The sequence below is a fragment of the Rhipicephalus microplus genome, chromosome X (assembly GCF_043290135.1).
Source record: "Rhipicephalus microplus isolate Deutch F79 chromosome X, USDA_Rmic, whole genome shotgun sequence".
NCBI lineage: Eukaryota > Metazoa > Arthropoda > Arachnida > Ixodida > Ixodidae > Rhipicephalus > Rhipicephalus microplus.
This window is the reverse complement of record NC_134710.1, coordinates 56,962,716-56,989,004: the sequence shown is the minus strand read 5'-3', so window position 1 is coordinate 56,989,004 and position 26,289 is coordinate 56,962,716. Positions and strand designations below refer to the sequence as shown.

The 26,289-nt window shown below is 43.4% G+C and overlaps 1 protein-coding gene across 6 annotated transcripts in view; it reads right to left on the bottom strand.

Moving 5' to 3' along the window:
* The window catches only part of LOC119176070 (dual specificity calcium/calmodulin-dependent 3',5'-cyclic nucleotide phosphodiesterase 1A), a 637,362-nt gene that overhangs the window by 46,567 nt on the left and 564,506 nt on the right, over window positions 1–26,289 (bottom strand). For 3 of the 6 annotated variants that reach the window (XM_075876718.1, XM_075876720.1, XM_075876719.1), the window contains 7 exons: window positions 19,690–19,903; window positions 17,836–17,949; window positions 17,057–17,263; window positions 7,083–7,118; window positions 3,001–3,183; window positions 1,676–1,742; window positions 801–917 (listed from right to left, as the gene is read on the bottom strand). In XM_075876718.1, the coding sequence (XP_075732833.1) occupies window positions 801–917; window positions 1,676–1,742; window positions 3,001–3,183; window positions 7,083–7,118; window positions 17,057–17,263; window positions 17,836–17,949; window positions 19,690–19,903 (938 nt within the window). The remainder of the gene's footprint in view (window positions 1–800; window positions 918–1,675; window positions 1,743–3,000; window positions 3,184–7,082; window positions 7,119–17,056; window positions 17,264–17,835; window positions 17,950–19,689; window positions 19,904–26,289) is intronic. The other 3 variants (XM_075876721.1, XM_037427187.2, XM_037427186.2) reach the window with 2 other exon arrangements.

Below are 26,289 nucleotides of genomic sequence, written 5' to 3'. Positions count from 1 at the left end.
GAAACTGTTTATGACCGCTTCTTTTCCTCTCGGGCTTTTAAAATTCGGATCATAGGGCAGTGATATTTGGAAAATTCGGCGCCGTGGTCGCATTAGTTATAAAGGCACAGGATGACGAAAATCACGGCATTTGCATGGCCCTTGTGGAACGTAAGTACGGGGTGTATACGCGTATGCATCAAGGAAATTAGAACAGGAAAGTTTCTTTATGTAGAGTTATTGTGTTAATACTTTCCATAGGCCTTTCTCTCTCTCTACCACAAGACCACAAGCGCCTCCCTATATATATATATATATATATATATATATATATATATATATATATATATATATATATATATATATATATATATATATATATATATATTTATATATACAGCAAGGGTGTAAAAACTGTATGAAGGAATTTTCACTTTTCTTTGAAAATTTATATTCATATGGGAGCTTGCTGCTACCAGAAATCCACCCAAGAATTTGCAGGCGCTTCACTATATTCAGGTTCAGTTATATTGCACTCTTCAGTACGTCCTGCACACACTTCCGTTTGCTGCGCCAGTTCTTCCTTGAAAAGCAGGTACGAGAAAAATAGTAAGAAAAACACTCTTGGGTTTCCTTGTGCACGACGCGAAAGAGAAAGTCATCCGGTGAGGTTATTTTACCGTGCACTTTACATCGGCGTCAAAAATATCGACGTTTCATTTCCAAAACTGGTGCGCAAGGGGTGTTATACGTTTTCACATGGGTTTAGTAGAGATAATTCACGCTTTCCGAAAAAAATGGTCACGTTCTAGAAAACTCACCTTGAACTTATGAACAATCCCATACCTCCCGAACAATTCGTATGTCAGATAGCGCAGGATTTGTCCATTTGCCACTTCGTTCACGTTGAACACATCAAAACACCAGTCGTCTACAGACTGCAGAGAAGGAAAGTGGAGACAATTGGGATATGTTGATATATCGGCCCCGCGAATGGAAAGAGCAACGTTATCACAAAAGTTTAGTGGTTCGTACAGTGTCAGAAATAGACATGGTTTACGAGGGGCGCTGCAGAGCAGATGACGCCGGACATATATACTTTACGTTTATTTTTAGATGGTCATCGATGCCGGCTATGCGGCGTTCTTCAACATGCGCCGATTTATCAAAGCGGGGGCTTTTTTTTAAAGTCCTGTTTACGATCTCATGATATGCGGTCAGCGCATCACAAGTATACTAAAGCGGTTGATGTAACACGCGACGCGAGCGAATTTAGGCCATATGATAGTAATGAATCATCGCAAAACGAGATCAACTCGGACAACTACAAACATTGCCTTTTTATTATTATTATTATTATTATTATGAAGACCTGCCAGTAAACACAGTAATACCCGGTGTCTAAAATACACATATCCAGTTAGCAATGAATTCACAACATTGTAAAGGTTAACTGCAGAATTGGATTGTAAATAGAAGAGTTGCAAAAGGTTTGCCAAAGTGATCGTTCCTACTCTTTTTTTAATACAGTGACGTCATCTTCTCTCTCATTCTATTAATCAGCGTCCAAAAGAACAAATTCACAATGTTAACCTGCAGTATAGTGTGCCTAATTTCTTGTTTGAGATCACTTGTTCATCAGACGAGAAACGAGAAAGATAGATACTTTCCGAAACAAACAAAGATATTGACTCACCTTGAGTAAAGCTGCAAGGTGATTAGGAATTTGCAGGAGCGTTGAGCTTGACAGCCGTCGGTAAATTCTAAACAGATAAAAATAAAGAACACGATGTCTACCAGCACTCTCTTCTAAAATGACAAAAACCTTTTACCACTGGTCTCGTTTGCTACATCATGTTCTGTGTGAGGTAGCATTTAGGCGGAAAAGACTCGATATTTTGGTGGGTGCAACCCTTGGACCAACTGAATGGGCTTATAACTATGGCTTTCTCAAATATTGACAGCACGAAACAACCACGTTAATTGTGGGCACGATAGGCACTTCATGCAAATCGAAGAGTGATCGCAGAGTTTTGCTAATAAAAGAATGTTGGGCGACTAGCAGGGGCGGATCCAGCGACTCATTTTAGGGGGACGGTCGCTTGAAGTAACTCCGGAGGAGCGCCTGGTCCTGGATTTTGTTTTTAGTAGCACCAAAACCTCGTCATACCATAAATAATTTTAATCTGTGCTCACAGTGGTCCGACTCAATTGTCATAATTGGTGATAGGAGGTGGATGAGAAGCACTGAAGAAGGAAGGGGGGGGGGCGGAGTGCTGACGCAGGCTTCAAGGACAAGGCAATTGCCTCTACTGCCCCCCCCCCCCCCCCTGAATCCACCACTGATGACTAGAGATTTCTGTGTCAGGAAGTCTTAGTCAGACTACGAAAACCACCAGTACTGGCACAGATTATTAACTTTATTGTGACTTTTACAGAAATATAAAGACAATAAATGCCTGGTTTTGAGACCGAAATACTGACATATCAGCAAAATGGTTTTGAAGTATAATATCAATGGAGCATCGGGCTCCTCAGTATCAGAAAAGAAACCTTGACAAATAGGTCGAGAACACAGTATGACAAGAAAAGCGAGAACAAGTTCTCGCCTTTTATTTCTTTCATTTTTTTTCGCACTGGCCTGCCGGTACACAACAGACAGACGATCGGCACGTATTGGCTACTACTGAAAACGAAGCGACTTTAATGTTCGGGCGTGGCACGTGTACTCTCTGCCGGAAAGGAGATGGAGCGCAAACAGTCCACTCGGTTGACAAAACGACATTAGTAAGCTTTTCTACGTGCATCCACTGGATCAAGTATTACAACCGTACCGTCTCTTAATTGGAATCATGAGTTATGCATGAACATGAACTCAGGTAATAATATGTTAGGGGCTGCAGTAACGAAAATAACGAGAGAAAAAAACTACCCTGATTCATGCCGCTAACGTTCACCAGGCTAACGCGTGTAGTGGCATTTCGCGACATCGAGGAACGGTGAATAATGAAAGGTGCTCACTTCTCAACCATAATGCCTGCCCGGATTGCGTTGGCCACAGAACGAAACCGTGGCTTGTCCTCCGACCGCTTCCTCTGCGTTGCCGCTTGACGCGTGAAGGTGGACGCCAACCATTCTCGCACTTCATTGGGCACCGCATCCGGTTGCACTTCTGACAGGTCATCCTCCTCGTCCAGCATCTTCCTGCAGGCCGCCAAGTCGTTTTCAACCACCCTGCGCTTGCACTCGAAGTGACGCTATTATGAGGACAAGGACGTGGCGCGTGTTGCACATAGTGCATATAGTAATCGGCAGCGTAGGCGTAGCCAGAAAGGGGGTTAGATTTCCGCCACCAAATATTTTCAGTTTGTATGCACATATACACATACAAGCACCCACAGGGATACCCAAATAGAGAGTCAGACACCCCGAAATAAAAGCCTGGCTGCGCCCCTACTTAGCAGTGCTACGCGAGTGCAGTAATCAGTGACTGACGCCTACTAGTCATCAAAATGACAAACGAAGATCTACTTTGAAGGAAAGCTCGTTACACGATTAGCGCACAAATATGTGCTGAGAGTTGTGTATATGTTCTGAGCAAAATGAGTGAGTACGCAGTCATCACTTTTGACTCTCAAATGAGCAAAAGTCAAATGATATCAAAATAGCAGACGAATTCGATCTATCTTCCAAAAAATCTGAAACTGGTTGTGCGTGAGGCATGCAAACTTGCATTTCAGTTAGTTGGATTCCTTATGAAAGAGCTCAATCGATGAAGTGAAACTGCTGTTGAAAACTGTTGTTTCAAAACGCTGTTCAAAACTACTCTTCCTTAACCGTCCTTTAAAACTACTGTATTAAAGAGTTTGGGATGATCGAAAGCAGCTCGTCTTCTTCATGTGCATATGTAAAACCGGTACACAGCTGGATGACCAGCTGTGAAGCAAGGTTTGATGCTTAAGAATCACAATGTATTTCTTTTCTGACCGAAAGTATGCTATCTTTAGAGGTTTAGTGCCAATTGAACAGTCTGGGCGACACAGGATTAGATTTTCGTCTCTGGATCATGTGCTGTGATGTGAAGGGTCTTACGCGTATAGAGCGTCAGCGCACAATACAACGTGCCCACATTAACTAATTCATAGTCATCTCTCACCATCCCTCTCTGTTTCTCCATTTCGCCTTTAGACCAATGAGGAATAGCGGGCTAGAGGCATGCTCTCCCGGCCAATCCCTCTCTCCCTTCTCTACATGAAGTAATGCATTCTTCTTCAAGCATTGTTCAAAAAGGTGAAGAGCATTACAAACATTGAAAGATAAAGCTTTTCGGGTGCGTAGTTCTTGAACACGGGATTATCTACGTAGCAACATTGCTTATATACAGTTATGTAGAAAAAGTGACAACCTATTTTTTCGGAGCACAAGTTAATTAGAATAGGCGCGATGCAGGAACCAACGTATGCTTCCCGTTGGGAAAAATTTAGCCAGTAAGTACTAAGAAATCTTGATACACCGACTGGGAAAAAAATCAAACTGCCATGCACATCTATGCGCCATTCAACACAAAACTCGCCGTTTCAGAAAAAAAATAATAATACAAACCTAATATGATATATAAAGTGCGAATGTCTGAAGTGTTCCAGGAAAGTGCAAATAACCCGATCAAAACGCTTAGTTACACATGCATCGTTCATGCTTAGTAGCAAACCTCAGTGAATAGGGCCCCAAGTTTTGGCGGATAGCATGAGCAGGCTAAACTGTGGCCCTGAGTGCGAAGCCTTGCTGGTGTCGTTTAGGTGAAACGAATATTTCAAAACCACCCATTGTTGTGTTCCTTATTACGAGATAAGTTTGTAAATTCTGGCTGCGCGACAGCAGATGAAGTAACGTATATTTCGCATGCAGGGCACATTCAAGGGCGCCACTTGCTTGCTTGTTTGTTGGTTTGTTTTCAATTCAGTCGGTTAGTATATGGGCTGGTATGAAAGCAAAACTTTTCTTCTTCTCTCTCAAGTTCAAGTTGAGAAGTTCAAGTCTTCTCTCTCAACTTCAACCGCTATCAAGTACACAGGGACACCGAGCGCCGCACACGCGCTGCTCGTGAAATTGTGCTACAACATGTACAACATTTGATTAGCTAGTCAAAACGCGAAAAAATACACTTACCCCCCCCCCCCCCCCACCTTTAAAAAAACTTGTCATTTCGGCACCTCATATATACCTATACAACAAATTACAAATTATCGCGTTCAAATGAATCTGCCGTTCTCCAAAACTAAAAGATAAAAAAAAAACTTTTTAAAAAATGTTTTTTTCATGCTTTCACAATTATACTCTGAAATATCGATCTTTCAATCCTTTGGAAGTCAAAACATGATGACCACATGCTCACTGCACATGTGCAGAGGATACCCTGCATTTTCTCTCTATGAAGCTGAATGGATCCTGTGGAACGTGCAACGTGCAGTTATTTTGAGAATATGACAGACGTGTGAAACATAAATTTAATACCAATTAAGTCTTAGTACTCTCGTCGTAGCCATATATATATATATATATATATATATATATATATATATATATATATATATATATATATATATATATATATATATATATATATATATATATATATATATATATATATATATATATCTTCAAATGCATGACTTCATTTCAGTTCCTGCGAGCTTTAGTAAGGTTTCATGCATGCACATTCTCAGAAAGAGCAAAGCATAAAGCCACGCTGCTGATGTATGAATGAAGGTCAATGCTTTAGCCGGGTGCACTAACGTTTATTTAGAGAGCGGGAAAGGGAATGTTTTGGTCGGCTTTCAAAGCCAATTTAGGCACTATTTACTAGCAAATGAAGACATCAAACATGTGAACGTTTGGACCATAAATCGCTAAAACGCCATTGTTAACACATTTCTGCGTAATTGTGCCAGTGAGTGAAATCTTGAATGAGCTAAAAAACTCTAGTTTATTCTGGAAACTTATTCACTTATTCACGTCAATCGGTGTTACAAGGCACGACAGACTCGTTCTGAAGGCCTAAGAGAGAGTATTAGAGTAAATGATGGCAAAATATTTTCGTACTTACATTTTTTTTCTCAAAAACAAACACAAAAAGGAAGTGAAGCGAGTAGTGTACGAAACAAAAATGTGGGTAGGACCGGACATCAGTCCAGCAAAACAGTTTGCATAGTGAACGCACAAAATGCGGTTTCATTAAAGAAGACTGGTAATAGCTGAGATGCGTTTTCCTGAAGTGTTATCACTTCAGAAGCATGATGATAAAACACAATTACTACACTCAATGCACATCATCCTTTACGACACGATAAACTGCTGGGGTCAGATACTTCAATGATGAAAAATATATTCACCATGCTATTTTTTCCCTCTACATTCCGTTTTGAACAGAGTTAAGTAAGCATTGTTCCTGGCTCCAGTTGGTAGTAGTTGTTCTTTAAATAACTGGCACAAGAAGACTTAGGACAGGACAGAAGCCACCTGTCATGCTATGTAGTTTTACGTGTTGTCCTTTATGCGCACAAGCTGTTCCGAAACTACGCTCAATCGTTAGCTGAAACCTGTATATTTATAGTTTATTGAAGTCTGGTCTGAGCGTACGACAGTGGGAACATTAAACACGTTCTCCAATTTTCGACCGTGTAGCCGACAAATGTCTTTAGGATGAAGCGCTTTATTGTTGTACCGAGGAAAAAGAGTTTACAGATCACGCGGATTAGCTGTAAAAGCTGTTGCCGGCAACTTCGAGATGCAGTCAGCTTGACATGCTGCTCCATTTCAGGCTGCGAGCTTAGGCGGAAAAGAACGTTCAGTTCAATTCACAGCTCCCGTGGTCTTAAAACTGCTGTTCTCAGAAGTGCAAGCAATGTGAACAAACTGTGCACATACATAACGAATAAACACAAAAACGTGCACTCTCTGCAATGACTCATTTTCAGTTATTTTTTAATGACGCGAAAATGACGCTACACCAATTCATTGTCACTCGGAACAGCAAAACCGCGCGACCGTTTCTGAATACGGCTTGGACACAACATCTAGAAATTCAATAAATAATATATGCGTACCGAAAAAATGACTGAGCACCTTTGGAAAACGATCCGCTGTAGCGACGAAAAGAAACAAGGCAGTGTAAGCTTTCATCTTGCAAGCAACAGGCAACTGCAGTTACACATAGGGTAATGCTGAGACTGGGAAAAAAATCGAAACATAAGACACTGGGCACAACTAGAGAGGAAACGAGGCACCGCTCGACGGTAAACAGTGCAAGCACACGTGTTTGTACAAAAGCCTCTGATCACTACTAACTGCGAGGTTAAGTGCGTCTATAGCTTGCGAGCAGAAGAGCCGAAGCATTGTTCATGCACACAATATGCGGTGTTGCCTCTATAGTTTCTGTGAGGCCAACGAACCTTAAGCTTTTTGTTTCAAAAGCCAAAGTGCCTATGCTTAAGAGTTTCGATTAAGTTATCCACGCATAGTTTGATACTTGTAGGATCACTCTCAGTGCACACAGAGAGACCATAAGCTGCTGGATGCAGACCATGCGAAAACGGGCCCCGTATGCACAGTATCTGAGGGTTGTACTGGTGCAATAATAAAGGAGACAATCAGAAACAAAACAAAAAACAACAACACACCGTGATATTCGAAACCAGCACGTGTGTGACATACAGGTAACTACAAAAAACAAAGTCAGACGTACATAGTTTACGTACATCTGTGCAGAAGTTGAAACGATGTGACACCATATCGAGGACCTCAGACGGACTCAATGCAGGTGCATGAAAGGATGAAACGTGCATAGAGTTTTGTGCAGTACAAGGTTCTAAGGACACACCGATCATTGATGTGAAAAGGAAGCAGACGTGTGAAAAAAGAAGAAGAAAACATGTACAGCAGGTGACCCTGGTGACGCCATTTTCAAGCCGTTATTCCAGCACTGCATTCATTTTCACGCTGCTGAAAAGCAGATCTGTTTCCTCCATGCTTTTCTCATCGCGATTATCGAAGAAACAAAGAGGAAGGCTCTGTTTAGTTCCAAAACGCATACATTTGGGTAAACAAGCAAGTAATCATTAATAATCTTAGCGAGGCCTGTTTATAGGCTTTATGGGTGCTAAAACAAATGTTCATCATCCCTGTCGCGAAAGAGCCAATGTTGTGCATAATTTGAGTGAAATCTGCTTGCACTGTGTTAGAAAACCTATTAGAAAACAGGGTAGGCTTGCATATGATTCTCTCTGTTCCTGGTTCTGGCCAAATTTGAGCCAAGTATTGTGTAAAGCTCTTAGATTAAGATAAGGTCGTAGTCATACGTTCACTTGTCGTGTCTGTGTTAAAATACACGTCCCCCCCCCCCCACTTAAACAAAATAATTTCTGTTCATAACCTTGAGCTATCAAACAAAACATTTTTCGTCAGTGTTACACTCCACCTGAATTTCTCAAAGATAATATGGACACAAGGTTCGAATACAAGCTGATGAAAGTGGTGTGAAAAAAAAAGGTAATGAACCACCGTTCCTTTACAGAAGTGGGGTTCATAGGATAAATGGCGGTGTGAAGCTGAAGAGAAATCCTGTTAATTTTCAAATTTCAAACAAAACGAGCAAAAGGCGGTTACGCGCCAAGAAGTTCATTTCACAATGGGCGCCAGCACTGCGGAATCGATGAAATGTGCTCACACAGAATTTTTTTTTTGAGTGCAGAAAAGGCTAATTGGTGGGGTGGATAGAAAGACGCTGTCATATGTCACTGGGCTACCTCAGGGCAAGTTACATTTGCGACGACCTTTGCTTTGTGCCCTTTGGCGATTAGCGTTGAGTGGCGTACAAAGGTGCTACCTATGCCTAACTGCAACTGCATAACTCTCATAACTGCGCTTTCGCATACTGTCACGCCATACAACTGTTTATCAACAGTGAGCCAAAAAGGAAAGCCTAGTCCTAGAGGCAGTTATTAAAATTTATAATGAGAATTTTCGTTTCTCTTCACCAACAATTCGGTTCACTACCAATATTCGTCGTAATCACAGGAATACAGCGAGTTATTTTTTTACTTAAGAACTTAAATGCATTGTTAGTACACGCTCCATGAAAATAGATTAGTCTGAATGAGTCGGAACTGGAGCTTCACTGTTTTTGGCAGACCATAGTTTGAAGCTTGCCGTGACGGTATTACAATTTTTTTTTACAGTGCGGCATGTTTTCCACGGTAATTTATATTATAATAAACAGTTGCTCTCACGATAAATGCTCTATTTTTATTGGCTGCTGTAGAAACGAAGAAAGAAGATGCGATGACACTAGTGGCACCGGCACTGCAAGATATTTTTTTTTCGTTGGGCGGTTAATATGACGCTATCTGTCGATTGTTTCCTAGCAAATGACTGACGCACTGAGCTGACTTCTGAGAAGTTTGTCATATAGATAATCGACAGAAACTGAGAATGCGTGCCATTAAGAAAAAAAAAAGACAAAAGTTTGGCAAAAGGGTGAAGCAATGAATGCGATAGCAACATATTGGAACGTTTTACGAAGCAAGGCTCAAATTTGTAGGAGCAATAGTAATTGTAGTAAACACGCGCGCTTGCTAAGTAACCAAGGTTTCTGCGGCGCGGCCACAGTAGATGACCACAACAAAGCTCGTGCGTAGTGACGGCATTGATATACGAAGTGAGTCTGGCAGTCAACTCATTTAGATCCGAACACGGCCGCTCCAGGTAGACTATTGGCACCGTTTTTTCGGGTTGAGACCGCATTCCGTTGGCACGCGCTGATCGTTGCTGCGATAGCGCGGCAACCGTAAGCCCCCCGCCCCTCCTCTCCCCCTCACTTTTCGCTGGCGAGATAAGCACGCGCGCAGACGAGCCCAGCTAGAAAGGCGATGTTCGCTTTGCAAAAAAGAGGCTAGCGCATCCTTCCCAGTATATATATATATATATATATATATATATATATACGTGAATGACGGTGGCGGCGACGGGGCAAAAACCAGCCCAGACTGTCCATATAATTGCTATCGCAAAAAAAGCTTACTGGGCGAGCAGATGACCAAGCCCACAATGTTCTAGATATGAAGCTGCAGCATTACCTAAAATAAAACCTCATAAAGTAATTGGCGTTCTTTCACAAAATATCTCGGCGAGCAATTACTTCTGTCAATAGTTAACAACAGATTTCAACTACAAGGCTAAAGAATAACGGAACTGCAGTATGAAATAGTCGCGGATATGCTCCTAAAATTGTATACCTCAACCTATAACGAAATTGCCATTGCAGATGTAGACTTTGAGAACTTTGTCTGCATATCTTATTTTGATCCCATTCATTGTATGCAAAGAATAACAAACCATACTGAAACTTATATTCTTAAAATTATAACGAAGAGATTAAAGCTACAATTTCGAATTTAGAAATACCAATGTGACATTTTTATGCTCTAAGCTATTAGTTGCAGTTGCTCATGGTTTAGTAATTTTTAAAGTATACTTCCTACTTTTCGCAGAATTTCGGTCTTGTCAGCTCTTGGTATGCGATGTAGGTCTCGATCGTTCACGTAAACGAGCTGCACTGCAGTCTTTTTTTAAGTAGTTTTTGCTCCTCTTCAGTAGTATTTTGCATATGCTGGAATGACGGCGGCAGCACCAACACAGGCAGGTCCAACGTGCTCATATCGACAGGAGTGTACGAAAATGAAATCAGAACTTCTCGAGGTGAGCAGTCAAGGTGAGGAAAGGAAAGGAAGGGAGACACCGATTGTTGCCACGTCGACGGTCATCACTATGTTCCGCAGCCTATGGAATTCACTTCGGAAGAGGAAGAAAATCAGAGAACACCTAGAACTGGAACACAAGCGAAGAAACCGCGATGCCACACCTGTGTTTATGATTTTTCCCCTTTTTTTAATGAGTAAACGGGGAGAGTTTGAGTTATTATGTTTACGATGGATTTGCCACATGATTGTGGAGCTGCGGTCAGCACTCATGTGTGACCGGACAATTACATGCGTCCCCCCACTATGTGGGCAAATGCCCTATCAAAGTTGGCGCGTTCGGTGCTCGTTGTATTCAAATAAAACATCGTAATTGCAGCCACTAGCCAATCCGTAGAACGAAGCATATGGATAGCCGTACAAGCTACACCTATTCACACGACGTAGGGGTAAATATGGCGTCAATTCCACACCAATCGCCGACACAGTGAGCGCGAGTGTTTCTGGAGCAAGCTCATTCTCACGCAGTCGTTCGTTAATTAATTAGACAAGTGACCACGAACATGATGCAAAACCGAACGTAACACCTTGGCTGGCATTACACCAGATAAATCTGTTATTGGTTTCAAATCATGGGAGATGTATTGCGCCACTTCAAATGAGTTACTTTCAGCTGTGCTCATTGTTTTCTCGCACTGCAAAACAAGGGTGACGCGGGACGACACCTTACAGCCTGAAACAAAAATGTCAATAGATTTCACTAAGCCAGGAAAATGTCGGTGACAATTGGTTTTTTTATTCCTTGCTGCGCGTGCCTTTTATCGGGGCAGATACAGAACGCTTTCTCCGAGTCTGGCGCAGCCTGTCACTTGAAGTGGCAGAGAGCCGAGGTTATTGTGTGCAACGCACACTTTAACGCCGTTTGTGGTGTCTCTCTTGTGTCCGCGTTTGCACACCCTGTCTTTTTAAGCAGCCTTTCCCAGTCCAGGCAGCTACAGGCAGCATGTTGCACTCTAGTGCCATGGCATCTGCTAAAACAACTAGGCGAGCCTATACTTACGCGGCATGTTTTCGCATAATGTTCTCCACCATGGCGCACGTCACATTTGGCGACCCACTGATGCGGTTTACCAGCCTGACATTTTCGCTTGTGTAAACGCTTTCTGTCCGTAAGTACGATGAACAAGAATTACACTTGAATACACAAACGGTCACTACTTGATCGACTGAGAAAAATTGCGCTACGATTGCTGCGGAAAACGAAGTTAGGGAGGAGACAAAAAATAAGTGGACAGCACAAGCGCAAACTATCGACTGAAGTTTATTGAAAGAACTTGGAAGAATGAAGGCTTCCCGGAAAAAGAATAGTCGATTTACAAAAAGGGTGGGGCTCGGCAATTTTGCTCCCTCAGTCTTCAGATGCAAACACGTGGGGTGCTTACGATTACCAGATGTGGTGCTGCTTCAAAGTGCTTATCCGAGTATGCTGATTAAAATGTTGTTTCTGGCTTCTGATGAATTCGATTTCCGTGGGGGTTAGTGCAGTGGAGCTGGAACTGACGCATACGCTTTCTTTGTCTGATATGTGAAAGGCTCCCCAAATTTCGCGTGTAGCCTTAGGGTGTCTATATCACTCATTTTAAGGCTTTTTGCTAGCAGAAGCCTCTGCCCCGAAATTGGACTCGTAAAAACTAGCAAAGAGCTTTAATAAGAGTGACAGAGACATCCTAAGGCCGTTTTTCGCAGTCAAGACACAAAAAAGGAAACCTGTTTAGGCTTATTGTGGAAGGACGCTCTACCTGGCAGAACACCTTGGCATGTTTCTTGCAAAAGTTCCTGAAAATTCTTGACATTAACAATATTTTTCTCATTAAAAACTCAGACAGTGTTGCAGAATTCCTTGAGACAACGTCACGTACATCCATTTTTTCCGTAGATGTGAAGGATCTCCACTGTAACATCCCACGAAAGGGGGCTCTCCGGCTGTTGAAGAGTGTATCGGTGAATTTGAAACCATTCGATTTCAAAACCAACCCGGGATAAGTATAGCGAACTTTATGAAACTTCTCAAACTCTATTTAGGCTCGTTATGCGTAGAATACAATATCAAGGTATGCAATCAAATCGACGGCATATGCAAAGGATCATGCTTGGCCCCCATACTCTCAGATTTGTTCCTGGCGGTGGGGGACAGGACACTACACTAGAAGTTTCAAAAATCCAACGTGGTTAAGTGCTTCAGATACGTATACGACTATAGATACGTAGACCCTTTTCGTGAATCGGCTGTTCTCTTTCCGGGAAGCCTTCATTCTTCCAAGTTCTTTCAATAAACTTCAGTCGATAGTTGGCGCTTGTACTGTGCACTTATTTTTTGTCTCCTCCCTAACTTCGTTTTCCACAGCGATTGCAGCGCACGTTTTCTCAGTCATGAAAAAACAACTAGCCCAACACCTCACTTTGCTAATACTACTTGATCACTTGGTAACAACTAACGGGATAAATTAATCTGCATCTCGTGAATGTGAAATACTTGTACGGCGTACCAAATGCCACTTTCGTTCCAAGAATTGGTCGGTGACTGCAATTTCAATTACTACGATCATCTTCTGTTACAGTGTATAATAAATGTCTAAATGCTGCTGTATATTCATTTCTTCTACAATTTAGGTTGCCATGAAAGCAATGCACACGACTTGCTCGAGTTTTCGGACCTGATTCAAGCCGCGGTCGCGCTTTTGGATGGGTGACAAAATGTGCATTAAGAATGTATAACGGGAAATGACCTTGAAGATACATAAAATTTAGTAGTAATCTTTTGTCATTTCAGTAAAAGTAACAAATTTATTTTTAGACTGCCGTAGCGCTAAGAAATGAACAGCATACGAATCGTGTGCTACTCGTTGTTTAGCGCTGCTAGAATGCAATATCGATCAAACCACATGCTCCAGTCTTTTGCTTTCACAAATTTATTTTTCGGGTACCAGTTCTCACAAAGATCCCCCGTGCCACCGCTCCTAAATCACGTTAGATTAAAACCACTAACATTTATGTATCGCGAGGTTGCTTTGTGCGCGACGCGATTGCGGTCTACGACTCAGTGACGCGCTGTACGTAGTTTAATGCGGACAGCTGTGCACTGAGTAACAAACTACACCTTAAATATTCATCTTCGATCAATAAAAATGGTAGGTTATTTGCTTCTGTGCCTGATGGCCAAATAATTGAGCATGATTTATTCGAAGAAGGAAGCACTGTTAGTGACTAATAAGGCTCGTAAGATTTATGTGCGCCTTTTTTTTTCACCGAAGTGCTCAGTTTAAGGGTTCCATTTTAACACATGTGACAAATCCATCAGTGTTAGCAACCGTTTTAATTTAGAGGAACGAAGGTTTTAATGGGATTGTGAACAATAAAGCAGCTATGGCCGGCAAAGCAGGAGCATTTCACGCATGAGAAGAGAATCTTTTCGTTGCAATTTCATAATAAATACGCAGCATAAAGCAAATTAAAGCGAGAGGATTACCAATGTTCCTAATTAGCACCTGAAGACTGTGCGTTAAAGGCAAACAGAGTTTTTAATGAACGACGGGACGAAACTTTGCTGGATACTACGGCATGAAAGATTATTCACTATGTACATAATATAACTACTGCTGAATTTCACGCCTCAATACAATGCAGTGCATACGAAAGACGACTCTATGAGAAGCTTCAGTGTGATTCCGGCGAGAATTAGTGCAATAATATGCACACAATAACATGCACACATCATTCTCCTGGAATATATTATAAACAATACTTTATCGCAATCTATTCCTTCAAACTAGAGGGCTGTTTGAAAAAGTGCCCGCTTACGTGGCTGAAAGCGAATAATAAATATGTCCTAGCTTTAATGTAGATAAATTTTTTATAACCTAGGTATCTCTGGGAGTGCAAGAGCAAGGACGAATACGGTGCGTCACAGTTATAAAAAGAAATGCCTCATTTCGCATGCACCAGAAGACACTGCGGGAGATGTGGGAGTTCCTAATGACACAAGTTATATATAAAAAAAGAAGAAACACGGGCTAAAGTTTGTTAACCTTCCCTGATAAATCAACGATGCAGTTTCTCAACTCTTGTATTGCCGGAAACCGAGGCCCATCGACGAAAAGATTCTCTGCCATGGCATGAATAGCGAGCGTACCACTCCTTCAAGCTTATGCAAGGTGTACGTTTACGTGCGCCGACTTAAAACACAAACTAGGAAATGGTGTCCTTACTAGTAAAAAAAACGATATGCCCGACAACAAGAAATGTAATAAAAAGTGGGAAATCCACGTTACTGGACCTCCAAAAACAACAACAAAAATTGTCCTGATTGTGAGTTACATAATTTCGGAAGGAGAAAATTGAGAAAAGTAATGTTTCTTGTTTGTATGGGTGAAAAATGGGGAATACCCCGCGCTCTAAGAAAAATAAAAGAGTTTCTGCTAATATCTTTTGTCAGTGCTGACTTGCCACGTATATGACTTCCTTTGGAGAGACACGTTAACTCTCTTTTGGGTCTTGCGACTCTACCACGAGAGTATAAGGATCTTTCAAGAGAAATGACATGTCTTTTCAAGAGTCATACACATGAAATGTCAGCATTACCAAAAAAGTCAAAAGCTCTTTTTTTTTTAATTGAAACTGTATGTCGGAGACACGTTAGGCATTTAAACAGTTATATAACAAATAGTGAGAACGGGGAGTTGGTTCAAATCGAGGCCAGTTAGCATTAAATTGTACGCTGTGAAAGCATGATGCTAGAAATTACGCTCCGCCATATAAGCATGGAGCTAAGCATTATCACTCCTTCCGACTTTACGCCGTTATCTGGCTCCTGTAAATCTCATTGCGTTCTAGCTTGATCGACTTTTGAGTTCTTCAGTGCGGGGCTAAAGCAGCCATAATTATTTGTAAAATCTAACAGCACGCCTACAATTAACCAACAAGGTAGAACATGTGCAGGCGGCAGAACTTGACTAATATACGTGGGAAAAGGCGACCACCATGGCGCAAAAAAAACACTTAAAAGAGTGGTGTTGGCTGATACAAGGCAAAGGCAAAAACATAAAGCCTACGCAAGAACATACGTGACAGACAAGCGTACATGCGTGCACACATATGGACGAACACTCTCAAATGACACTTGATGTTCACGCACTTCTCGCATGCTGTCGGGCATCTCTCAGTAAAGTCCCAAACCAAGTAGCCCCATATTTAGCTAGTTTTTAAGTGCGCATTAAAGGTGTTTCTTTTCTTTTTAAAAACTTAAGTGACCAGAAACCAGGGCCAAGAAACCAAGACAAGTTTAATTTATAGAGCCCCTTGGTTTGGGTACACATCACAGCACAAAGCACAATAAGAGTTGCTGGGATGACCATCAACAACTCTTCACGAGATACGCCATTGAATGAACAGAAATACAACAAAAGAGCATACACACGCAAGACACACTGTAAGCAACTTAAATTGAAAATGTAAGGAACAGAGACAAAGCAGCCAGCTATTCGTATGCAGGCAGCGATTAGAAGTACTTTTTAGTTTAGTTTATTAAGTGCTTGAGAGATCATGGCGTGTGCAAGAGCCCGTAACAACACAGTCATTAGCAGTAGTGTAGCTTTCTTTTAGGTATTTATTAAAGGCCAGTTAATCATCCAAAAACGCTAGATTTAGCTTCGTAAGCAATTCCCTTGTCACACCTAATAAACCTTCGATGTAACTAGAACGTAGACATCCTATACAAAATAAAAGAATGGAATAAGAAAATTAAGTAGGTCGTGCATACCTTGAGCGCAAATTGATTCCTGAAGCAAAAAAAAAAAAAAGAAAAATAAGTAGCTTTAACTGTACAACGCGCAAACTGTTCACCAGATCAGCTTCAGACATTTTCTGACACATGATTACGTCGATTCAGAAGAAAGAAGTATTAGCTCTGAATCTCGTCTTCAGCTCTGGACACACCATGACATCTCGCGTTTACTTTTGTTTAGCAGATGTTTAGTAAAACGGTTTAGCACGTCGCTCGTGGCAGTGGCGAAAAAGGTGCTTGAGGTGCTTTGCAAAGCCTGCTAAAGCAGCAGCTTTATAGGATGTACGTACGGGACCGCGCGAAAGCTGCTCTGCGGCAGGTCCGTGAAAAATTTGAACGTGAGGAGTGTTGTGTTTACCGCCAATCACAACTTTTGCCGATGCCACAAGCGAGCAGAGAGGAGGTCTGCCGGTCATTCCGCTTTAGCGGGCGTAGGGGTTGCTTGGAGAAAGGGTTAGGGGAGGGGGGGTTGCACGTCAAGTTTAACCTGTTGAACTTTGAGTTGGCGTTTATGAGGGCCCTTCGCCGCTGTTCAACCCCCGGCTGCCGCGGGACGCTGTCTGCCGGGAGAACATCGGTGGCAGGAATTTTCTTCTCGTCGGGACGCATTGACATAGGCGTCGCCACCCCGGATTGTGGTAACGTCGTTTCGAGAAGCGAAGGTGGTGGCTGGGGTGGAATCGGCGTCTGCCTCCTGGGGAGCGAAACACATAGCAGAAAGAGAAGGGGATAGAGAGAAGACAGGATAGAAGAGAACCGGCCACCCATGCACCTCAGCGCACCCTTACAGAGAGAAGCTCAGATAAACACGGCACGTTTTGAAGACTGCAGACAGACTGCACACGCAAACGGAGACAACGAAACAATGCAAAGAAAGAACGAAAACAGAAACTGGCTGTGCAGGTGAAGCCCGGTCACAAATGCAATGCATTACTGGCGTTGCGGTTGCCATGCGCTAAGCATGTTAGACCAAGTCACTTACATCAAGCGAAACTAGTAGGCGATTTAATTGCGTTTCAGCCATTTAGAAGCAAAAGCTCAGTTATAGTCTTTCTTTTAGGAACAGATGTGCCTAAACGCGCACATAACTGCCGTTCCACAATTATTTGGTGGAGCGCGAAAAACAAAGTGAGGCATTTGTTTTAATATTCAAATATTAAAAATACGAACACGCCGAAGAATAAAACGAGAAAGTAAGGGAAATATAAAGAAGAAGGGCATCCAAAGTTTCACTTCACCGCCGGCTCGAGGATGCCCAGCTCTTACCTTGTTTCATCTTGACAAACGGCTTCAAGGACGCAGGCTGCGTACTGAAGTGTTTTTTGAAGCATATCTAACGGAACGTCGCCGTGCTGGAGGTGCGTCGACAGGTCTCGCAACCTAATAGATCAGAGAAGAAGGAAAGAAGGCGAGAAGCGAATAGCTTCACTAGGACCAATCGGCGTTTGAAAAAGACACCCCTAAACTCCTCAACAAACCCGTCTATTCGCTAAAGAACAAAAATTTCGCAACTAAATTACATTTAATAAAAGAAACGCAGCTTTAATTGTGTATCATACCCCCCTCCCCCCTTTTCCTCGACACTATCAATGGAGACAAAATGGTTAACGCATACTTAGCGTTCAATGGGAAGCTGCATGTCAAAAACAACTGATTACGTGAAGAATGTCAAACACCACAGCAGATAGATTTGAAGGAATTCACTGCGTCACACACTGAGCAAAACATTACTTGGAAGACGGGGCGCAAGATTACAACCGAGAAAAAAACAAGAGACAGGAAGAACCCCCCGCCCTTTTCCCCCCCAATTGCAACCTTGCGCTACGTCTTTCAAGTAATGATCAATGCACTGACTGGCCCAACATAACTTACTGTTGAGCTAAACATGACCCAATGTAGACATGACCCCTCAACTTCTCAAGCCGCGAGATACGTTTTAAAGAAGGCACGCGAGCTTCCTCGTCTATTTTCGAGATGGATACTTCGCAATAGTCTTTTAAATAATGTTCTGAAATTCTTAAATCAAAGCGCTTAGAAAAGGCATTCGTCGATAACCGATTTTTGTATACCATGTCACATCATCGTTCATGATTCGTGAACCGACATCTGTGCCAAAAAAAAAAGAAAAAATGTAACCATAAATATACCTAATACTTATAATCTGCATATAAAACACTTTTTTTCTTTCGTTTTTTTTTTCTAGAAACCAACATACCATTTAATTTTGCTCTGAGGCACTGCCGGCCATGTCAAGCTGCATTATAGATGAAAAACATGTTGACCAGGAAAAAAAGAAACATACTAAAAAGGTATATATTGTTTCGTATAAATATTTGGAGAAGTAGGCGATATCAGACGTTTCAGAAAAGTTTTGGGCTTCAGCAGCAGATGCTTGAGGCTTGACGTGCGGTCTTCGATGCGCATTGAACCTGACAAACACTGCACGGCAAAGCTTTAAAGTGTCGTTTGTTTATTTTTCTCCCTTCTTATACCTGCTGAGGCGTTGTGATAACGCTTCGGACTAGTCAAGGCGTTTCTTTATTGGCTTGTTCACAAGGCGAGCATTCTGCTACAGAAAATACAGCAATATTGGAACATGTAAGCGATCAGAATAATATAGACCCTTTTATTGCGAGAAAAACAAGATAGCAATACATTTAGTTCGCCTTAAATCAGGTCTGTGAAAGTATGGTTCGACGCACCTGCAGACCGCCGAATAGGTCAATTAACGAAGGGTGATGACTGAAACGAAGAAGAGGATATTGCTCTAGACATGCCTTAATGAATTTATGGGCCGTTTCATATGCTTCCTTTTTGTTAATACAATGCTTGCCTTGTACACTATACGACCCCGATGATAGGTTACATTAAAATACAAAGGTAAGCGGACACAGAAACTTGGTTTGAACAGACCCCTTCGTTAATCCAGCGGAAGCATCAGATATATGCAGAGGAGGCACACCATCGGTTCAGTCGTTGTCGGAGAGGGGAAAGGGCTCCGACCAAATAAAGGTCCGTGGGTCAACGCGGTATATATGCGATTGATTCGGGTTCCGCGGTGTTAGGCGAGGGAACACGGGCGCACTGTCACCACCACGGGATGAGGATAGATTGGCCGACCTGTTTGCGGCTTTGTCGCAGGCCTCCAGCGTGTCGACAGGCGGCAGCGGCCGGGCGTCGCCCAGTGCTCCGCGGTTCTTGCCGTTGCGGCGGTCGCCGGCCTGCGCGTCGGCATCGTCCTCGCTTGGGCCTTCGTCGCACTGCTCGCCAGCCTTCTCGCGCACAACCGTGGCCACGCGAGGCTGGAAGCGACGCACCACCACGGTACCCGGCTCTGCACATTGGAATATAAACAAAACAAAAATTAAATTCTGGGGTTTTGAGGAGGAGGAAGGGAAGAAATGAAAGGCAGTGAGGTCAACCAGACGCACGTCCGGTTTGCTATCCTGCACTGGGGGAAGGGGTGAGGGGATTAAGGAGAAGAGAGAGAGAAGTGAAGGGCAACGTGTGTGTAGATGTGACCTTGTCCATTGCACGCTTATAAGCGGTCGCGTAGTCCGGTCGTCTTTAGAAAACTTAGAAATGCCCGCGTCGCTTTGCTGGCCAGCGACGCGTAGAGCCATGAGCCAAGTATCTTCTCTTCGGAAAAAGGTCTACTGTCTAGTGTCTCTAACGTTTCGCGTAGCAAGTTGCGTTCGCTCCTCGTCTATTTTGAAACTGTGATTTGATTATGGGGCTCGCCACGGTGGGGGAACTGCGGATTCATTTTGACCACTCGGGATTTCTTGAAATCAAAGTGCACGGGTGTTTTTTTTTTTTGCTTTTAGTCCCTGTCGAAATGCGGTCGCCGTGCGTGGGAAGCACCTTAGCGTCTCCGAACGTAGCAGCGCAACACCCGTGATGCACTAAATGGGCTGGCCTCGCCTCGTCTTCTCTGGGAGTAGGAAGAGAGAAATAACAAACAAGGCTCCAACACTGACTCACTGCAACGAGATTGAATAATCTTTGTTTTTGTAGTCTTTTGCTTTCCCCGGTGAAAATGTGTAACTGGGAATCCTACTGATTTTAAGTGGTATTAACTGGTATCAGCTGGTCCCAATTGGGAACTAAGTGGCCCCCAGATGATTCCAGTTGCAACTGGTTCCAGTTAGACACTGGTACCACTTGCAACTCAACTGGTCTCAGTTGGGAACTAACTGGTCCCAGTTGTGTCCTAAATACAAATGCTACCAGTTTTTTCTGGTTGTACGACTCTGTACAGTAAGAACAGAAAAAATTGAACTAAATGTATACGGCGCACCACTGCTGCGCTTGAGCGAATCGGCTTTATCTAAACTTTTTTTTTGTCCTACTCATAGAAGGCTACTGGATTGGTAAAAAAAAAAAAACAGATGAAATTCAATGATCCGCGCAGCACTGATATATACAATGAGATCTAACAGACAATAATGCCAAGGAAAGTAGGGGAACTTATTAGACCGAATCGTAACGTAAACGTGAATAAAGAAGAGTGGGTGAAAAGATAACTTGCCGTGAGCAGAAACTGAACCTGCGACCTTTGAATAACGCATTCGATGCTCCACCATTGAGCTACCACGGCGGCTATCCTCCCAGTCACTTTATTGGATATATATGAATATTTAAACGTGGGACAACCGCTATGTCGTGTCTCTTCTCAAGTACGTATGGCCCATTGGAAGAACCATATATATATATATATATATATATATATATATATATATATATATATATTTGCTTTAACTGAATGTGGGCTTCTTAGCATGAAATAGGCCTGCTTCAATATACGCAATGCAACTGTTACTGATCTGTTGTATAACTCCCCTATGCGACGCCTGCTCTGACATTTAGAGTACTCGAACACAACTGCAAAAAAAAAATCACAGCATATCCACAGAGTGAATGATGATGAGTACGGCGAAGTGGCCTTCAGCCTGTCCGTGCGTTCATTCTTGCTTCCGTCTGTCCGCGCGACCATCTGTGCGTCCGTCCGTTCACCCGTCCGTCCGTCCGCGCGTCCATCTATCCGTCCTTCCATCTGCTAGACTGTCTGTCCGTCCGTCCATGCGTCCGTCTGTACGCCCATCTAGTGAACACTCCATGTACCACCATCTCGCATCCCCTGTGGCACATACCCGCTCGAGTGGGTATGTGCCAACCGTATCACGCCGACGTACAGCGGACATTGTTCAACCCTACGGAGCTTCGCTCCTAAAAAATGATGTTTCAGCAGAAAACATCCATCTTGTAATATTTAGTCGACATTTGCCAGCCCCAGTATATAGACATGATTCATAATTTAGCTAACGAAAGGCCACATTAGCCAGTGAAGAGAGATGATAGTGTGCAGCTGACTATATGGCAAATGAAGTCCCTTTAGGCAGACGCTCTGGGAGACTGCACTGCATTTGTACGCCTCGGGGAATCAGCCGATAGTGTGCTCGGCTGCTGGCCTGAAAGCCACGAGTTCGATTCCGGTCGCGATCGTCGAATTCCGATGGAGGCGAAACGATAGAAGCCCGTGTTCTGTGCAGTGTCAGTGCACGTTAAAGAACACCGAATGGAAGAAATTTCAGGAGCCTCCCACTACGCGGCGTCTCTCATAATAATATAATGGTTTTTGTACGTAAAAGCCTAGATAATATTATTACATTACGTACTGCCTTCGGACTCGATCGCTATCATCGGTCAGATAAGGGCGAAGAAAGACCTAATCTTGAAAAAAAAAAGCCCGACTCGGCAAAGTGCCGCGCATAATTTGCAAGCGTTCACCCTGAATACACCGTGCTCGAGTTCCAAGTCACCTCCTTTTATCATTCCACATTCACACGCACCGCCAGAGCGTATCGGCGGGCAACGAGGCGACATTCATATGGGACCGATTCTCAACGCGATTGCGGCGTCAGCACGTTTGTTCACGCTTTGTGACCACCATTCTACACTTCAAGAAGTAGAGGAGGAAAATGGATATCTAGATTCCTCTTTTAGAGGAGTGACTAACCTGTCACATACATTGCACCAATTTGGGAGTAACTGCGAAGGTGTATCCGTGCTCTCGGGGTTACTCCTCAAAGGGGCAACAGTTATTTTGGGTAAAATAAAATTCCGGTTTCGGTTGATTTAACCAGCCTCTCCAAGTGCTGTAGTATTTGATTAGATGTACAATAGATGTGCAAGCAACACACTCAGGAAATAAATTTCGCAAAATTGGCAGTCATGCAGTATGCGAGACACTGCACCACACCACGAAACGGCACCACGTGACAGGAAACAGCCTTGTGTAGGCACCGATGGGTCGTTTGCACACGCCGCGAACATGTCTGCAGTTACTCCAAAAACGGGCGCTTTACTCCACCTGGAGGAAAGTTTGAAGTTTGAGGTTTATCCATAAGCGAAAACATACAAAATTCATTTATCAAGTGGTTGAATGGGATTGATTGATTGATATGTGGGGTTTAACGTCCCAAAACCACCATATTGATACGAGTAGTTTACTTATTAAACTTTATGCGATGCACAGAGCTCGGCGAACAAAATGGCGTTAGTTCATCAACAACCAGCCACCGTCATCGTCTTTCTCTTTCATGCAGCAAAGCTACGGCGGCTGTTCTGTATCATAACCCCCCGGCGGTAGAAGCACCGTCTCGGTGCTTGAGCTACTTGCATGCTGTGGAAGGAGGGTGATAAGGCTTGAGTCGAGCTATGTGCACGATGTCCCTCGAAGCTGACGATGATGACGCTGTATTGGCTGGAACGATCGCATATGTAACGCCGGTCATTTGAAGAACGACGCGATATGGTCTAGTGTAGCGTGACAGCAGTTTTTGAGAAAGACCTACACGCCGAGTGGGGGACAAGAAAAGGACAAGGGAACTCGGTGAAAAGTGCATGTTTCGATGATGGGAATCGTAGAGCTGTCTTTGATGCTCCTGTGAGGCCTGCAGATGGCTGCGGGCGAGTTGGCATGCGTGGTCGGCTCACGCGATGGCTTCACCATCATATTCAGTGACCGAAGGCAGCAAGGTGTCAAATGGTAGGGCGGGATCTCGGCCGTATGGAAGATAGTATGGCGAATAACCGGCAGTGTCGTAACGTGACCAATTATATGTGATCGTCACAAATGGCAAATGAACGTCCCAGTCCTGGTGGTCGGCCGCTACATATTTAGAAAGCATGTCAGCTATGGTCCGGTTGAGACGCTCCTCAAGACCGTTTGTTTGCGGATGGTACGAAGCGGCAAACTTGTGCTTGGCAGAGCAAGAGCGCAGGATTTCGTCAATGACAGCTGACAGTAAGGTCCGGCCCCGGTCAGTGAGGAGTTGGCGTGGAGCTCCGTGTACTAAAATAATATCGTATACCAGAAAGTTCACCACATCGGTTGCGCAGCTCGTCGGAAGTGCTCGTGTGATAGCGTACCGTGTCGCATAGTCAGTGGCGACAGAAATCCATTTGCTGCCTGAGCTGGACATCGGGAATGGGCCAAGAAGGTCGAGGTTAACTCGAAAAAAATGTTCTGTGGGAATGTCAATCGGCTGAAGGAATCCAGCTGGTAGGGAAGATGGATTTTTGCGGCGCTGGCAGGTCTCACAAGCGGCGACGTAGCATAGAACAGAGCGGGCAAGACCAGGCCGAAAGAAACGACGACGTACACTGTCGTATGTGCGACAAACGCCCAAGTGGCACGCCAAAAAAGCGTCATGAAGTTGGTCGAGGACAGTCGCACGAAGATGTGCTGGTATGACGGGGAGTAAGCCAAGTCCATATGGATCGAGGTTACGGCGATAAAGGATCCGGTTTTTGACCAGGAACATTTTCACCTTCGCCAATAATGTTACGAGTAATTTATTTATTAAACTATATGCGATGCACAGAGCTCAGCAAACAAGATGGCGCCAGTTCATCAACAACCAGCAACCGTCATCGTTTTCCTCGTTCATGCAACAAGGCTGCGGCGGCTGTTCTGTATCAATATGATTATGAGAGACGCCGTAGCGGAGGGCTCCAGAAATTTCGACCACTTGGGGTTCTTTAACGTGCACCCGAATCTGAGCACAACGGGCCTACAACATTTTCATCTCCATCGGAAATGCAGCCGCCGCAGCCGGGATTCGATCCCGCGACCTGCGGGTCAGTATACCTTATAGCCACTAGACCCCCGCGGCGGGGCTGGTTGTATGGGAAGGGGTGATGAAAGGGAAACTGAATGCCTGACAGAGCACCTACCTGACAGAGTCCTGGCCACAATAATGCACAACGCTCAGTATTGATTGATTTGTGGGGTTTAACGTCCCAAAACCACCTTATGATTATGAGAGACGCCGTAGTGGAGGGCTCCGGAAATTTAGACCACCTGGGGTTCTTTAACGTGCACCCAAATCTGAGCACACGGGCCTACAACATTTCCGCCTCCATCGGAAATGCAGCCGCCGCAGCCGGGAATCGAATCCGCGACCTGCGGGTCAGCAGCCGAGTACCTTAGCCACTAGACCACCGCGGCGGGGCACAACGCTCAGTATTTACGTATACATATATGTAGAACATAAATATGTAAAGTATGAATACATAAATGCAATACACTGTTAGCATACAATAATTACATCACCTTAAAGCATAAATACACAAATTAAATACAGTAGAACGGTATAATAAGTGTTGATATACAGCGAAAAAGCAAAAGAAAAGAGCGGGAAGAAGAAATGGCTGAACACTCGTAAAAACACTCTACAGACAAAAAATTTAAAAATAAAAAACACTGCTATGAACCCCAATGAAACAAGTGAAAGTTTGCGAATAAGTGAACAGAATTATGCGTGGCGGGAAAAAATTAGGACACGTGCATCACGGTGATGTGCATGAGATGCGCAAAGTTTATATATAAAATGGAAAGAAAAAAATAGACGTATCATGCTTGAAGCGTCAGTACATAATCATGTATACTTTTTTTTTAAATTGCTGATGGCCGACGTCCGTAGCATATGCTGAGGGTCATGCTGTTTGAGTTTAAAAACGAAGTTTTAAGCTGTGCCAGCTTTTGTCTTCCGTAGTTGGTCCGAATACTCTCACTGTAATAGGTGGTTTTTCTAAAGCTGCACGTTTGTTTTGATTTTGATTTGATTGTAAATGACTGTCGCCAGCTTTTTAATAAAGATATTTTGAAATGTTAAGATACCCTGCTTATGAAAAAGTGGGGCGGAAGTGCCCCTCATTTGCGTGCCGTGTGCAATCCTTTGTGCACATTTCGTCTTTTGAAGTAGCGAAGAGCCCTTTTCGGGGTAACTACGCAGTTCCTCCGGAAAACTTTTTAGGGCGTAGAACGTAGGGAAACTTGTAACGAGCACGTTTAATAAATAGCTCCTCGCTTTCGTCTCTATTAAGACGTGCTCATAGCGTGCAGCGAGAATTGAACGCCATCACACTCAGAAACTTCGAGGCGCAGGTGCACGCCGAAAGTACATTTCAGCTACATGCCCGGTAATGATCTTCTGAGGGTCATCGCATGCTTGCACTACCCGTTAACACGGCAGAGTGGAAGAGGTCGTTTCTGGTGATTTTACATAACCGGAAACGAATGAAGAAAGGTACTGCGAAGTTACTACTTGTAGAATGTAGCTGTTTTCTGAGGACCTCCATTTTTTTGTTTAGTCATGTAACGAGGAAATTTCCGTTCTGGATGCTAAAATATTCAATTTAGTCATGCAGCTA